This window comes from Peromyscus leucopus, chromosome 12 (genome assembly GCF_004664715.2).
Source record: "Peromyscus leucopus breed LL Stock chromosome 12, UCI_PerLeu_2.1, whole genome shotgun sequence".
Taxonomy (NCBI): domain Eukaryota; kingdom Metazoa; phylum Chordata; class Mammalia; order Rodentia; family Cricetidae; genus Peromyscus; species Peromyscus leucopus.
The window spans coordinates 68,335,715-68,350,930 of NC_051073.1; the positions used below are offsets into that span (position 1 = coordinate 68,335,715).

General features: G+C 39.6%; 1 protein-coding gene across 1 annotated transcript in view; it reads right to left on the reverse strand.

Moving 5' to 3' along the window:
• Ccdc50 (coiled-coil domain containing 50) overlaps window positions 1-15,216 on the reverse strand; it is a 65,190-nt gene that overhangs the window by 23,832 nt on the left and 26,142 nt on the right. Inside the window, 3 exon segments of the mRNA XM_037209809.1 lie at window positions 5,609-5,699; window positions 8,284-8,410; window positions 9,355-9,417. Coding sequence (XP_037065704.1) covers window positions 5,609-5,699; window positions 8,284-8,410; window positions 9,355-9,417 — 281 coding nt within the window.

Sequence of the window (15,216 nt, forward strand, 5' to 3'; positions counted from 1 at the left end):
ATTTAGTTATAAAAATTGTAAAAATAATCATGTGGTGATTCTGAGCTGGTTTTTCACAGGAATACTGCTGTATTAACAGAAATATTAAGCTCTATTCTGAGCAGTTGCTATGGATTCTAATTCTCTCCCCAAATATTACAACCACAATAACATGAAGATGATACCTCAAAGACAACTGAATACCTATAGAGACACCACAGAAGGAATACTTCTTATGCTTAAAGGAATCACTGCAGCTCTGCACTGGTAGGCTTTAGACAAGGAATGACATTTCAGCAGGCAACATGCAGAACAGAGCATGAGCAAGGCTGTTGGGGTGTTAATTGGTACAGGAATGTCCAAAAGCTTAAAGAACACAAGATAAGAAATACTTCAGCAAAAGATGGCGGGTGGGTCATAGGCACTCCTGAACATCTATATAAGAAGATGAAAGGTTATCAATAGTTCTGCTTGGGGTGGGTGTATTCTGGACGTCAAGACTCTGCCCATGAAAGACTTTTGTGCATGTTGTGTACTTTTCTGGAGAGAAACTCCATGCCCCATCAGTTTCTTCAAGGCTCAGACAACAGGACAAGAAAGCTCATCAAACAAGTGATGGTAAGAACATGGGTAACTTGAGGTAGCTCTTTATATATGGAATAAACAGTGTGCAGATCTTAATGGTGCAAAAAAGTACCTTTCTTCTTTCGGAAATTTTCTAAATGTGTCCAAAAGAATATAGTAAAATACTGTAAAAATAAAACAAAACAAAACAAAAACTTGAAATAACTCATTCAAAGGAATCAGAATTGTTTCACATACATAAAAAAAAACAAGTTAGAGCCAGACATGGTGGTCCAGGCTTTTAATCCCAGCACTCAGGAGGCAGAGACAGGTGGATCTCTGTGAGTTCAAGGCCAGCCTGGTCTACAGAGTGAGTTCCAGGACATCCAGGGCTGTTACAGAGAAACCCCGTCTTGAAAAAAAAAATAAATGAATGAATGAATGAACAAATGAATATAAGTTAGATGCTAATGCCACCAGGAAATAAAATTAGTAATGACTGTAACATAGATATTTTTATCATTCTGATAATATGAATGTCAATGTCCAGTTTCAAACTTTAATATGCTATTAACAAATGGTTTTAACCAACTTATACATATAAAATATACACACACAGCCCTGAGGAAAGTTTGTAATTTTTTTAAACTCTCAGATTATACAATGCCAGGTACCTGAGCAGGTACCCACATGATGCCACAGCTCAGAGTGAGCGGTAAAGGAGATGGGTACAATCCCACTTTATGCTTTTCTACACAGGGAAGTGAATTTCTAGTGTACTGGTAGAAAAATGCCCCTTCGGTGATTCTGTTCTCAGTCTAGTTCAAGCCAGACTGTCTAAAAGTGATATAATGAGAGAAACAGTAGTTATTCAAGACAAATTTCTTAAGGTTTCAATTAAGCTTGGTATGATACAAAGTATAAGCTACTCAACCTTAAATTAAGTCAACTGTTTCTGAGAACTTAACAATCATCTGAGTAAATCTGCCTGCTTTCATCCATACCCGTGAGCCAGAACTGTTGCCTTAGATCTTACTAAATGATACTCAAACCAAAATGGGGGGACGGGCATAAGATAGTTTGTACCCCATAACTATCATGTTCTATACATATTCTCCCAAGTTCTTAAGTTGCTGATCACAGAAGCAGAAAGAAGCACAATGCCTCCTGAGTTACATTATTTCCTACTCACCCCAATAGCATTTCCCCAAGTGCCTGCTGTGCTTTATAGTAAGCATGGATGCTGCCTCTGAAGAAAAGAATACAAGAGAAAACCATCAGGCCCAACTGCCAGTAAACACCATTAAAGGGCACTCCGGAAACCCTTTATTGCTTTCCTGGTTCTGAGTTCAGTCCTGGTGATAAAGCAGTCACAGTCTACTCCTTGAGGAATAGCAGAACAAGAATCACGACCTCCTTTACAACTGCACTGGCTGGCCTATCTGGTGAGCAAGAGAATACATGTCAGGTACTTAACCAGCAAAAGTTTTCTTTTCTTCTAAGCTCTCAGTGATTCTAGGTGCTTCAGAAGAAATGGCTTTCTAAAGTCGAAGAGTCGAACCGGACTGAATAACTGCCACGATACCCAGATCACAGGCCCCCGAAGGAGCCCCCTCCTGCTTTCCAACTATACCACAGCCTGACACACTCCTGGACAGTGTGACCACCAGCAAAGCGCTTTCCTCTGACACTAAAGGTGACTGGTATAAGTCAGCGAGCTGGATGCAGCCAGTCAACTGATCACCTTGCATATGTACAGCCTTCTTGATCTTCAGCTCCCTTCCTGTGAACACATCTTCTAGAACAGAGCACATGGTCTCAGCAGATCCTCCAAATACAAAGCACTCAGTTCAAAACACTCACTGTAGAAGTTAACTCTTTAAAATGCACATTGAAGGCTGAGGGTATAGCTCAGTGGAAAAGTATCTCAAGCATACCCAAAGCTCTGAGTTCAATTAACAGTATTGCTCCCCATAATAAATAAATTAAATGCATCTTAACATTTTCAAAACTGGATAGAAGACATCTTTTAAGAAGTAACCTAGGATTTTTCAGTTTTGTTTTATGACAGTTGTTTTATTGAATTAAAAAAATATGAACCTTGTAGAATTCATGTTTTATAAAACAAAATGGGCAAACATATCTTTAAGAAATCTTAACACAAACAAATGCCCCTACTGTGACCAAAGTGATACCCCCTGACATGGAACCAACCCACATGTCTGAACCTCAAACCCTACTAGTGCAGTACAACCCAAAGCTGCAAGTCTTTCCATTGGGCACCTAGGGAAAACTCAACTAGTGTATTTAAGATGTGACATCAGAGTTTTGTTTTCAAACAGAAAAGAAAAAAGTATGAGGACTGTGGGGAGGGGAAGAGTGGAGAGAAGAGGAGGAAATGGAGGAGGATGCACAGGGACGAAGGAAAGGAAACAAGGAGGAGGGAGGGAAATGGAGACTCGCAGGGGTTCCCAATGCTAACCAGCAGCCTCCCTGGCCCTCCTTTCTCCACCATCTCCCTACACAGAGGCTATTGTGCTTGCATCTGCTCTGCTAACACACACAACACTAATAAACACGCTAACAGCTGAAAATGTCCATTCACATACACAAAACTGCATACTTCTATTATGTCTCATGACCAACAATGTTTAGAAAAATATCTCTGATCCAAGAGGAAAGAGGCTTTGATCTTATTACTTTTTGAGGAGGGGCAGACTGCTCAGGAGAGTTGACACAACATATCTAAAGTTCCCAGTGAAAATCCAAAGAGGAGTTAGTTTTCCACAGTCACGCTACTGAAAAATGAACCACAGACTCAGAGTCTCCACAGGAAGACAAAGGGAAGTGAAGGAGAGAGGAGAACAAAACAGGACAGCTCATTAGTTACAGGAAATGTGTCAAAGCCAGGCTGGAGACTTGGAACTACTGCTCTGCTTCTGAGGAATGCTGTTCCATCCTCCAGTGACAATAATGTAACCTGTCATTCACTACTGATGACACAGTAATCACTAAGTCACACTTTTCTCTTTCCACAGCGGCCACCCTGATCTAAGGCAGGAGTTTGAGCAGTGAACAATCTGAAGGCTGTTTTTATTTCTAATCATAAAGACTTAGCTGCTGAAATCTCCCTGACTGTTTCTCAGTTCACTTTTGACTCTACTAGAATACGGGGAGAGATAGGTCAAAATGTAGTGGAGGCAAGCAAGTGGAAGGTCTGAAAAGAAGAGCCTTAAATCACACCACAATGAACAGACTTATTTAATTTCCCCTAATTTTGCATATATACTCTGGAAAGGAAATCTATATTGTCACAAGGGATGGAAGTGGAAAACTAGCCAGCCAAAAGCTAAAAGGAAAGCAGTTCTCAACTTGGAAGCACCAGAAGCCTCTTACATCCTACCTCACTGAAACCCTACCACAGCCTTTCAGTTGCAAAGGTCTATCAACTGACATGATGGGCCACTCTGGAGCCTAAGACTGCAGACTTAACTGAACAGGTGGACACCAAACAGTTAAAAGCTAAAACGCTAGAATTTAGGCCTGAGCATCTCAACTCTAAACCACGTTTTATATTGTGCCACAGTACATATAAGTCAGAACTAAATAGGAAAAACAAACAAATTTCTCTTGCATCTTATTATAACTTGGAATCAAGTCACTATTTAAGACTCACTTTCTTGCTCTGCAAACTGGAATTAATTACTACCTTGCTTACTTGAACCCACATACTTAAAATCAAGTGTTTGGCTTTCTTTTCTATCCCATGTTTTCCTGAATTGAGGTAGGGTCAGAGAATATAAGTAACATTTATAAGAGGCCAATCCATCTGTTAATTTACAGACAGAAGTTTCCTGTCTATAAAATACAATTACTTATTTCAGCCTGGTTTCATCCCAAAGGAAAGCATTTACTATAAAGAGGCATAGCATCCTGCAGTAAGAAAAGGTTTCTTGTGATACTAACAGAGTACATCAGAAGTCAACCCTAATTCTTACTTGTAGCTATAATTATCAGATAATCATAACTTATTTCTTTAACAAATAGCTAAATACACTTAGATATCTCACACTCAGTGACACTGAATGAATCTTAGGAAGCAAAGGTGACTCTTTGTATGTAGGCTAATTTACTAATGACACTGATCTACCTGAAGTGACACACATGTCAATTAGCCCAAAACAGTTCCACTGTATGTGATTATTAGCATGACCCCCTGTAGCTATGAAAGGTGATTCTGGATATATAACTAATCATACTATAAACCTGCCATTAAAACTGACCAATCATTTTCTACATTGCTATAAGTCGGTACAATGATGACCAATAGCCTAAGATGTGTGAAAGAAGGTAGATACAGAGTTTGTGCAAATGAAATTCTCAGTATAGAGTATTACAAATAAACAACACAACAGCAAACATCTGCAAATTAAATTCCTCTTCTCACAATCGAAGCACTATTGTCAACTATATTCATTGCAACTTTAAAAACAAAAAGGATGGAAGAATCAAATGCATTAGGTCAGCCTATAAAGGCCGTGAGAATAATGCCAGGTCACAAGAACTGACTGCTCACTCTAGTGTGAGCTGCACTCTAGGCTTCCTCAAAAAAGCTGCAACCCAGATGCAGTTTTAGCAAGCTGAAGAATGCCCCCCAGCATTTCATTTACTCAGAGTCTGGAAATGTGGCCGTTTGAGGCCTTTGTGATATAATCATTTAAGGTCATATAGGATACGACAGGGTCCTCGAACCAGTTATGGGCTTCATGCTTATGCCAATGACGATGGAGGCTGATGTGGGCAGAGAAGCTCATGCCAGACAGACTTCCTGTTCCTACCCTGTTAAGTCATCACGCTGGAGATAACATCTTTCAGTAGCGCTAGAAAACAAGCTCAGATTTCATGGCAAGACTTCCCAGAAACACAAGCCATCAAGAGGCCATAAATAGTGGTCCACAGAAAACAACACCTAGGCCCTACTGCACTCGAGAGTCCTGCTGCCATCCAGAAAGGCTGCACTGAGCTAAACCCCTCCCATGGATGTAGACCCTCACCAAAGTCATACCTCATCCTTCTTCTCCTGAAGGCGTCGTCTCTCAGCCTCAATAGTCAGCTTCTCCTGAATTTCCTGAGCAATTTCACAATCATGCTGTTCACTATAAAACAAAGCCAAAGGTGATATAAACAAACAACACAAGGGAACACTATTGTTAAGCAGAACCATTTACTGACTATTCATTGCAAGCTGTTACATATTTTAATCAATTTGCATGACAGTGACAAAAAGGACCAATGTCCAACTGAACCAAGTAGAAAGCTGGGTCACAAACTGACTGTGTGAAAAACTGCCATTTCCCTCAGATATCGTAATGAAAGTAGTATTGCTTCAGCCAACTGGGGCCACTCTACAAGAAGATACAGTGTCTTCCAGAAGTCTACAGAAGCTGTATAGCCCGGGAGATCAATACCCGCCAATATTCAAATACAGAGCACACAGAAAAAGAATGTGAGCAAGTTCATGAAAACATCAATAATTTTGTGATCAGCGGTAGCAGTATGATTTTAAAAGTGTTGTATAAAAAAAACATGATCTGCATTATTTTTAAATTTGGAAATGAACACTAAAAGATGTGTTAAAATTTAAAAGGACAAAAAGAGCTTGCATTCTTTAACAGTAAACAATTGGAGAACTCTTTGAAAAATATCAGTTTTCTCAATGCTTTGGACATTAGAAACACTGTTGCTAGCATAGTTTCTTGTTTTTAGTTTTCTTCTTATTTGTTTGATTTTCATATTAATACATAAAACAAAAATTAAAGCAATACTACTATGGACCCAACACGATGCTCAATACAGAGGAAATTAAAAAAAAGTAAGTCTTTTATATATTCAGATGGGAGAAACCAAGGCAATTGTCTTGGTAAGAGAAAAAGAACCTTTAGAATAGCACCTTTAGGATATAGTCAATTATTTTATGTGTTTGTGTTGAGTGCCTGCATGTGTGAACAGGCACCACATACATGTCTGGTACCCAAAGAGACAAGAAGACATCATCAGATCCCTGGAACTGGAGGTACAGAAGGTAATGTGAGCATGCTCCCAGGGCAGCCAGTTGTCTTAACCACTGAGCCATCTCTCCTAGCATCTTGAAGAAGTCTGATTCTCTCAGAAGTAACTATAAAGTATGATCCAAGGTACAGAGTCTTCTGATTTTAGGTTTTAAGAAAAATGAGAATTTTTAAATTCCAGAATGTGATAACTCTGGGGAGTTATCTCTTATACAAAGTAGCATCTAGGAAAGATGAACAAAATTATGCTTAGAAATGACTACTTCAAAACAAGCTAGAAAAAAATTCAAATTATAATTTGCAGTTCAACTGCTAAATAAATACATCTCCCTTCACTTTCCCTCTAATAACTGAACTTTAAATATTCTTTTAGACATGGTTGTATACTCAATACTCAGAGTCAGCATGTTACATTAGAAAGTATTGTCAGGGGAACCTTAACTTTCTCTGGAGCAACTAAAACCCAAGTATTCTAACAAACCCAAGGAGATAAAAATCATTTTTGATTATATCACAAAATGTTGGTTTTGAATAATCTTGGAAATTGGTAGATGTATCTAAAAGTAGAAGTGTGTCTACACACACTAATGTGTATACACACACAAGGTGGTAGAAAACAAACAAGGGAATATAAGAGCTCACAACAGACTTCGTTTTAAGACACGGTAGCAAAGAAACAATCCCTAAATGCAAAGTCTACAGACCTGATTTCCACTTCATGCCACTGAAGAAGTTATAAAAAATGGCTTAGACTTTCATGTTCCAGGTCAAGTACGTTAGGATCTTACCCATGAAAACAAAGGAATAACCTTAAACAAGGTGATAAGGAACAGGAAGAAGGCAGAAGCACAGTGTGGAAAGCCGATCAAAATTCCAAAGGTCACACGTGATACAGAAGACATAAGTGTAGCTTAGGCTTAGCTTCACAACTTCAAAGCCTGCTTCTAGGTCAGGCTACTTCTAGCTCAGTGGGCTAAATATACAGAGCCATGGGGAAGGAGGACTACCTGAGCATCGCGAGGTCAACACTGGGCACCCTGGCTCAGAGGTAGCTAAAGGTCCCTATCAGAGTGAAAGGTACCATTAATTAATTAAAATGTCTTCTGTGCCAGCTAGCCAGGGAGCAAAGGTTGAAAGCCACTATTTCTAGCTGCCTAGGAGCCCCTACCCTTGGGGTCCTATGAAGAAATGTGGCATTTCTTCATTTAGCACTTATAACCTATCATACTACAACTCAGTGCTTTCTAGAACACTGTGCTTCTTGAAAAGCAAGGCAATCAAAGGAGGATGGAGCAGCAAACATGGCAACGAAAACTAAAGGAGCCCACGATGGCCCACAATGAATCGGTGCCCATTGTCCCTGTGCTTTCCCCAAATAAGCTTACAGTCAGAAGAGAAGAGATTATTTTCTTCATGACATGGGTACAAGGACTAAACTGAAAGAGACCAACCAATCAGCTCAAAGTCATAGAGCTAAAAGTATGCCTACTGTGACTAACACTTCCCAATGCATATTTCAGTAACAAAAAAAATTTCCAAAGAAAATTTCCGGACAGCCACCACCCAATTTGTAATCACAGCCAGAAAAGAAACAGAGCCAGGAGGGGCCTCCTTGCCCCAGCTGCTGGTCCCATAGGCAGGTCTCATATCAACAACATTCCCCAGATCTCACAGGTCTTTGTAGCGCTTCTGGAGCTGAGCCTGGGCTTTCAGGTCTTCCTCTTGGAGCTGCTTAGCCACCTGCAGATCATGCTGGACCAGACGGTTCCGCTGAATGTTTGATGCCAAATGATGCTCAACTGGAAGAACCATTGAAAGAGGAGTTACCACGTGTTGACTGGCTAATAGAAAACTCTTAATTAATTTAAGAAGAACCTCACCATATATCCACCACTCCATTTTATGCTTTTAACAATAGGTAAAAGCACTTTAAAAATTACTCCACTGAATAAAAATACCAAAAGAAGTAAGTCACTGCCTTTGATCATGTGACATAAAAGTAGCAATGCCAGGATGTCTATATAGACACTCTAAGCTGGCCACTGTTATTTCTGTTCTTTCTACTAAACACTCTTGCCATTCCAAGAACTCACAAATCATGAATTCATAAATTGCCATCTAATTGAGTTTTACTTTCCACTAAATAAGTATTCAGAAAAATTCCCCATGTGGGGTTGGGATTACACCCTTGTTGACAGAGTGCATGCCTAGCATGCAGGAAGCCCTGAGTCCTATCGTCAGCATGGCATCAACTGGGTGTGTGGTGTTACATGCCTGTAATGCCAGCATATGGGACACAGAGGCAGGAGGATCAGATTTCTAAGATCACCCTAGACTACATAGGGTGTTTCAGATCAGCCTGGGCTATGTGAGACCCCATCTCAAACAACAAACAAATCCACAGTGTGACTTAACATAGACACTAGTATTGCCTGTGGAAAATGCCCGTTTCTAGTCCAAGAGCAAGCCTCTGACATACTACAGATATATTTACAACCACTGTCTCCCTCCTATGGAAGGGATTGTGTATCCTTTTCCTCCAGACAGTAAACACTATTCTTACCCTGACTCACTTCAAAACATGCAGAATTCATTATTCACCCTTCTCATTTGCCAAGACCTATGCTTCAGGGTAGATGTGAGGTATACTTACTGACTTTCTCCTTACCTCACAGGAAGAAACCAGCCTCACGCTGCCACTAAAGAGAAAGCTGTAGGCTCATGAATTAGAACTGTTACTCACTCTCTTGTTCCTGCAGGCTGTGAGCCAGGGTGTGGTCCTCCAGGACAGCAAAATCTCGACACACTGAAGAAGAACAACAGAATGGAGAACTTATTAATATTACTGTGCTTCTACATAAAAATAATTCTGTGTACTTCAAGAAAACAATTTCAATATTTTGCAGTTTTTAGCTTAAATGAATCGCAATGCATAAAATGTCTAATAAAGTGTTAATTCATCATTCACAAAAATTCCTAGTGATGGGGCTGGAGAAATGGCTCAGTGGTTAAGAACAATTACTGCTCTTGCGAAAGACCTTGGTTTGAATCCCAGCAACTCATATGTCAGCTTACAACAGTGGATCCAACCCATTCTTCAGGCTCCACAGGCACCAGGCACCAGGCACCCTTGTGTTGCACATACATAAATGCACACAAACACTCATACACAGAAAACGAAAATGAAGAAATCACAAAATAAAAAATAGTGGCTGCTAAACATGAAGGAAGTGTGCCACAAAACAATGGTTAGCTCTCCTCCCCTGCCTCAGAACGCAAAGGTCTTATAAATTCCCATCCGCCTCTATAGGGTGCCGTAAAAATAACCGATCAACAATGCTTTTCACATTGCTGCTACGGAAAAGCTGGTTTTCTTGGCAGGGTCAAGAGTCACAGCATCTTACTACACCTCAACCCATAGTTTAGGGATCCTCTTCTACAGAGGTGTGTCTATTTTTTGGGGGGGAGGCGGGTTGGGGGATCTCACTTTGTTTCTCAGGGTTGGAGATCTCTACTCTGAGGATAGTCACCTTCATTAATGTCTGTACACATAAGTTAGAATGGAATCTCTAGTTCTATGCAAGCCAAGGGCTGTTCCCCAATAATCTGCAGTCCAAAGAAAATGGGAATCCTCGAGACCAGGGATCTGCCCCTAATTTAAGAGCCACAGATCATGTGAAAACAGGAGATGTCAAGATTATTTTGAAATGGTTTCACAGCATAGGAATCACTTCTGCCCAATAAACATGTTAAACTGAATATAATCCACTTATCCCTTTTCAAATGTAACTGTTAAACTAGTAATTCCTGTAGTGGGTAGCCATTCCAGCTTGGATCTGGAAGTTCCAACCCCCATTGAGACTCTGGCAACTGTCTCGTCTACGAGGCGGGGCCAGGGGAGGCGTCTGGAGACCCGAGACCTGGATGGGCGAGCGCTCTCTCTGTTGCTGGACCCTAGACGGTGGAGGTTGACTGAGCAGAGCTCCAGAGAACACCGCTGGACAGCGATACACCTTCCCCAGAACCCCGCGACCTACCTATCCCTTCATTTATAAGTTATCCACTAAATAAATCTTCCTTTTAACTATGTGAAGTGGCCTTAATAATTTCACCAATAAATTCCAGTTGAAATTTGTGTTCTTCTCATCAGGCATATTCTTAGAAAATTCTAACGACTTGAGGCCCAGTTTGAGTCACTCATTAGCTCACAGAATGAAAGTGCTTTCAGATTATGCTATGTCTTGGGACAAACAGATGAACCACATTAGGACTCTACAATGTGGTCATTGGTGGAAAGCTGGAATTAAAGTCAATGTTAATCAGTAAGAGCTCATTCTTTCCCTGACAATTTGACAGCCCTTCTTAATTCCAATAAACTGTAAAAGACAAGACTATATTCTTATTAATTAATTAATTAACATGGAGTCTCTAAAACCCTTCAACTAATTAATACAGAATTTTTCTTGGCTAATCCAAGTGTGCTATTCTCAATGTATTGCTAATGACGAATATAACCAAATGCACGGCCTTATTTACTGACCTTTAGTCTAGTATTAATGGAAACATTTACACTCCTAAAATAAGTCAGGTTTTTACATTACTCTCTGAATACTATATCTGAGGAAAGTATTTTGAAAAGAGAAGTGTGGGTGCAGGAAGAAAGGCAAGTTTGTAATCCCAACACTCGGGGGCTAATGAGGAAAGACTGAACGTTCAGGCCAGCATGAGGCACACAGTGAGATTCCATATAAAAGCAGGAATAATAATTAACAGAAAACAAAGTCTATTATACATAGTACATGGGACTATGCTTTGGAAAAACTATTTTTCAGTATTACAGATACAAATATAAATAAATATACATGTACCTAAATTATATGTACCAGATTCTTGGTTTCTGTATTTCTTAATTTTGTTGTAATGTATTTCTTATATTTCAGATATTTAATTTCAGATTCTTTAAGTACAATTTTAAATTCACTTATTTTGATAGTATATATTGGCTGATCTTCAAAAATGAAGACATGCTGAGGCCTATCACAGTTCAAAGGATTACCATTCATCTGAATACTGTTTCTTTTTAATGATTTTTCAGATATCAAAATGGCTGGACTGAAGCACATTCAATCACTGATAACTGGCCTTAAGTCTTTTTACTGCAGAGGCTGAACCAGTATCTACAAAGTATGATTAGGACTTTGGCTGGGTAAGACGATCATAGGAAGTGTATGCTGTCAAACACACGGACTGACATAAAATTCCAAAGTTTACTGAGTTTTCTAACAGCTTCCAAATACATAATTTCATTTAGACAGAAATACTATTAGTCTGATGCACAATTCTTCTGTATCAACTGCATTTCTATTCAAAGCCTCCGTCTAAGTTCACTGCATCACTACCCTAAAGCAACTTGAAGCGTTACAAATTCAGGCATCCTCGTAAATCAGTAACCAGAATGGCATTGCGGAAAACACTTCACAGCCTGGCCAAGTTCAGCAGATGGAAGAGACTTTGGCCTTTCTCTAACCTACTCCAGGTGAAGTAAGCAGTGTTAGCATTCTAGCTCATCTTAAGGCACACATGACAAAGCATTGGTAACTGAATTTAATGTCCCTACTTCTCAAATCTTTCTTCACTGTTATGTTCACTTTCACTCACCAGGCATTTCCATGTGTTGCAAAATCTTAAGGGCGGGGACTTTGTGGGGCTTATCTCCACACCTTCTCTACACAATGTATGCACACAGGAAAACTAATGGATGCTGATTAAATGCAAACGTTGATAGTTTTAGGAAAGATGGCTAACTAGAAGTCACTCCATATGATCCAGCTAATAAAATCAGTATAAGAAAGAGCAGACTATTCCAAAGACAGAAGAGGAAGAGCTTCCAATAGTCACACAGGCAGTGAGTGACACAACAGCTAAAATATGTGGGAAATACGAAAGGCAACACAGCCCGAAGCAGCCAAGCCAAACACCTCTAGCAGCATAGTTCCCTGGCAGAAGCAAGGGAAATAAAAGCCTCATCCAAAGGATTAGCCCTGGAGACCTGGTGAAGAGACCAGACTCAGAACAAGCCCATAGCAGTCACACACTCAAATCCTACTGAAGGATGGGTCTGCAGTAGAGAGGAACTATTCTGTCATACTGTGTGACTTCAAGGTCCATTAGTAGGCACCATCCTGAGATGTGGGAGCCTGAAAAAAAAATACACCGACAAGTCAGGTGTATGAAAATAAGCTGCCACCACCCCAGAGTGAAATACTGCTCTAAGTAGGCAGTAACAATTGAAAAGTGCAAACTACAGAAAATAGTTGAGAACATAACCCTGCCTACAGAAAATGTTCCGCCAAGTATACCTCAGGCAGGGTATTAATGTCCAGAATATATAGAGTGACAAATAATACCAAGAAGGCACAGAGTAGAACTCAGTTGGTAGAGTGCTTGCCTAGCATTCACAAGTGCTGGATTCTATCCACTGCACACATCTGTAATCCAAGCATAAGAAATATAGGTAGGATGATCAATAAATTCAAGGTTGTCATCTGCTTCATCATGAGTTTGAGGAAAGCCTATAGTACATGAGATCATGTCTAAACACATAAGCAAATACAAAAAAAAAAAAAAAAAAAAAAAAAAACGGTCAACAGGTCAATTAATTGGCCAGTGAACCAGTGAACTGAACAGATGCCTTTTAAAAGGAAAGCAAAAAGGTGAAACATTGTTGACTATTTAGCCAGCAGGCATGTAAAGTAAATGTGTCTGAGATCCCATCTCACCTGTTGGAATGGCTGTCATCAAGAGAACAAATGATAAAGGATGGTGACGATGGGGACAAGAAATAATCTTCTATCACTGTGTCAATAAGAATGTAAACTTGCTCATTCGTGTCCACTGCTGCTCTATTCATAAGAACCAGAAACTGGAAACAGCCTAGATGTCCATCAACTGATGAGTGGCTAATAAAAATGTGATATATTTACACAATGGAATATTAGTGAACAGTTTTAAAAAAAACAAAATTTTAAATTTGCAGGTAAATGGGTGGGTGGAGCTAGAAAAACTCATCTTGAGTGAAGTAACCCAGATCCAAAAAGGCAAATATTGTACATTTTCTCTTACATGTGAATATTAGCTTTTAAGTCTCCAATAAGCATGATTCAAATCATATTATCACAAAGGTTAGGTGTTGAGTAAGGAACTAGGAGGGAAAAGAGGATGCCCCAAGAAGAGGATAATAGCATACTGGAGAGATGCAGTGAGGGGTGCGACAAGAACAAGAAGATTAAATGGGAAGGGAGATGCATGACAGGATAAGGAAGTGAATATGAAGGAAGATAACTAACGATAAGGGTCATTTGAGGGGTCATATGGAAATCTACTACTGTAGGAGCTTTTTATAATATACACATATAAGAATAACTATGAATGGAGTCACCAAAGAACAGGGAAGACAATGCTCCAACTAGACATCTTTCAGCACTAAGTGAAACCTCCAGTGCCAGGAATGAGTTACATCTAGTTGAGTCAATGACCAAAGGGGAGGGGAAACTGTGATTAGAATAGTGTATGAAAAATTGATTCATTAAGAAAAAGAATGTAATAATGTATGTACAGCCACTATAAATAAGTGGCAATTCCTCAGAAAACTAAAAATGAACTGTCATGTAAAGTAGCTATACTACTCCTGTGTATAAAACCAAAGAACTCTAAATTAACATGTAGAGATGGGTGTCAAAGGAAAGTTAAAACTAATTAAAAAAACGAATGCAAAACACAAAATTGCTTCAGATCTCCTCAAGTTCTGTGTTCTGAAGTACAGAAGTCTAGGAATACAGCAAGTGGAGTGAGCTGCAAAGACCCTACGGATGCTAGCTTATGCATCAGCAAACCCCACAGTAGTCCCGGGGCAGTTTCTAAAAGAAATGCATTAAAAAAACAAAACTGGCCGGGCGGTGGTGGCGCACGCCTTTAATCCCAGCACTCGGGAGGCAGAGCCAGGCGGATCTCTGTGAGTTCGAGGCCAGCCTGGGCTACCAAGTGAGTTCCAGGAAAGGCGCAAAGCTACACAGAGAAACCCTGTCTCGAAAAACCAAAAAAAAAAACAAAAAAAAAAAAAACAAAACTGTCCTTTATGGTTTTCTTTTCCTCTTCTTCAATCACTAACTTGTTTCTTGTTATGTTTTCTCATCGTTTGTCCCTACAAACATATCTGCTCAACAGCTTCACCTCTGAGCTTCAGACACTGCCTGTCTCCCAATTCTCCCTACAGTAATTGTGGGACTTTCCACACACATAATTACAGAACTACATCTTACACAAATAGCACCCCATCCATCCTCTTCTTGCCAATCAGTCGAAAATTTCTTTAAATATCAACAACTTAGAAAAGTTGACTATCAATGATTAGAATTCCAGCCCAAAGAAACCAAATGTAAAGTCTTAAAATAGTATTTTTAAAATGTTTTCTTAGTCATTAATAGTAACATATTATGACCACCTCAGTTTTCTACCTATAAAGGAAAACATTAGTCTGTATTTTACATAAAATGTTTTAAAGTGTCGGTTTAAAAAGCACATTCAAAATATGTTTGTTGCTTGTGAG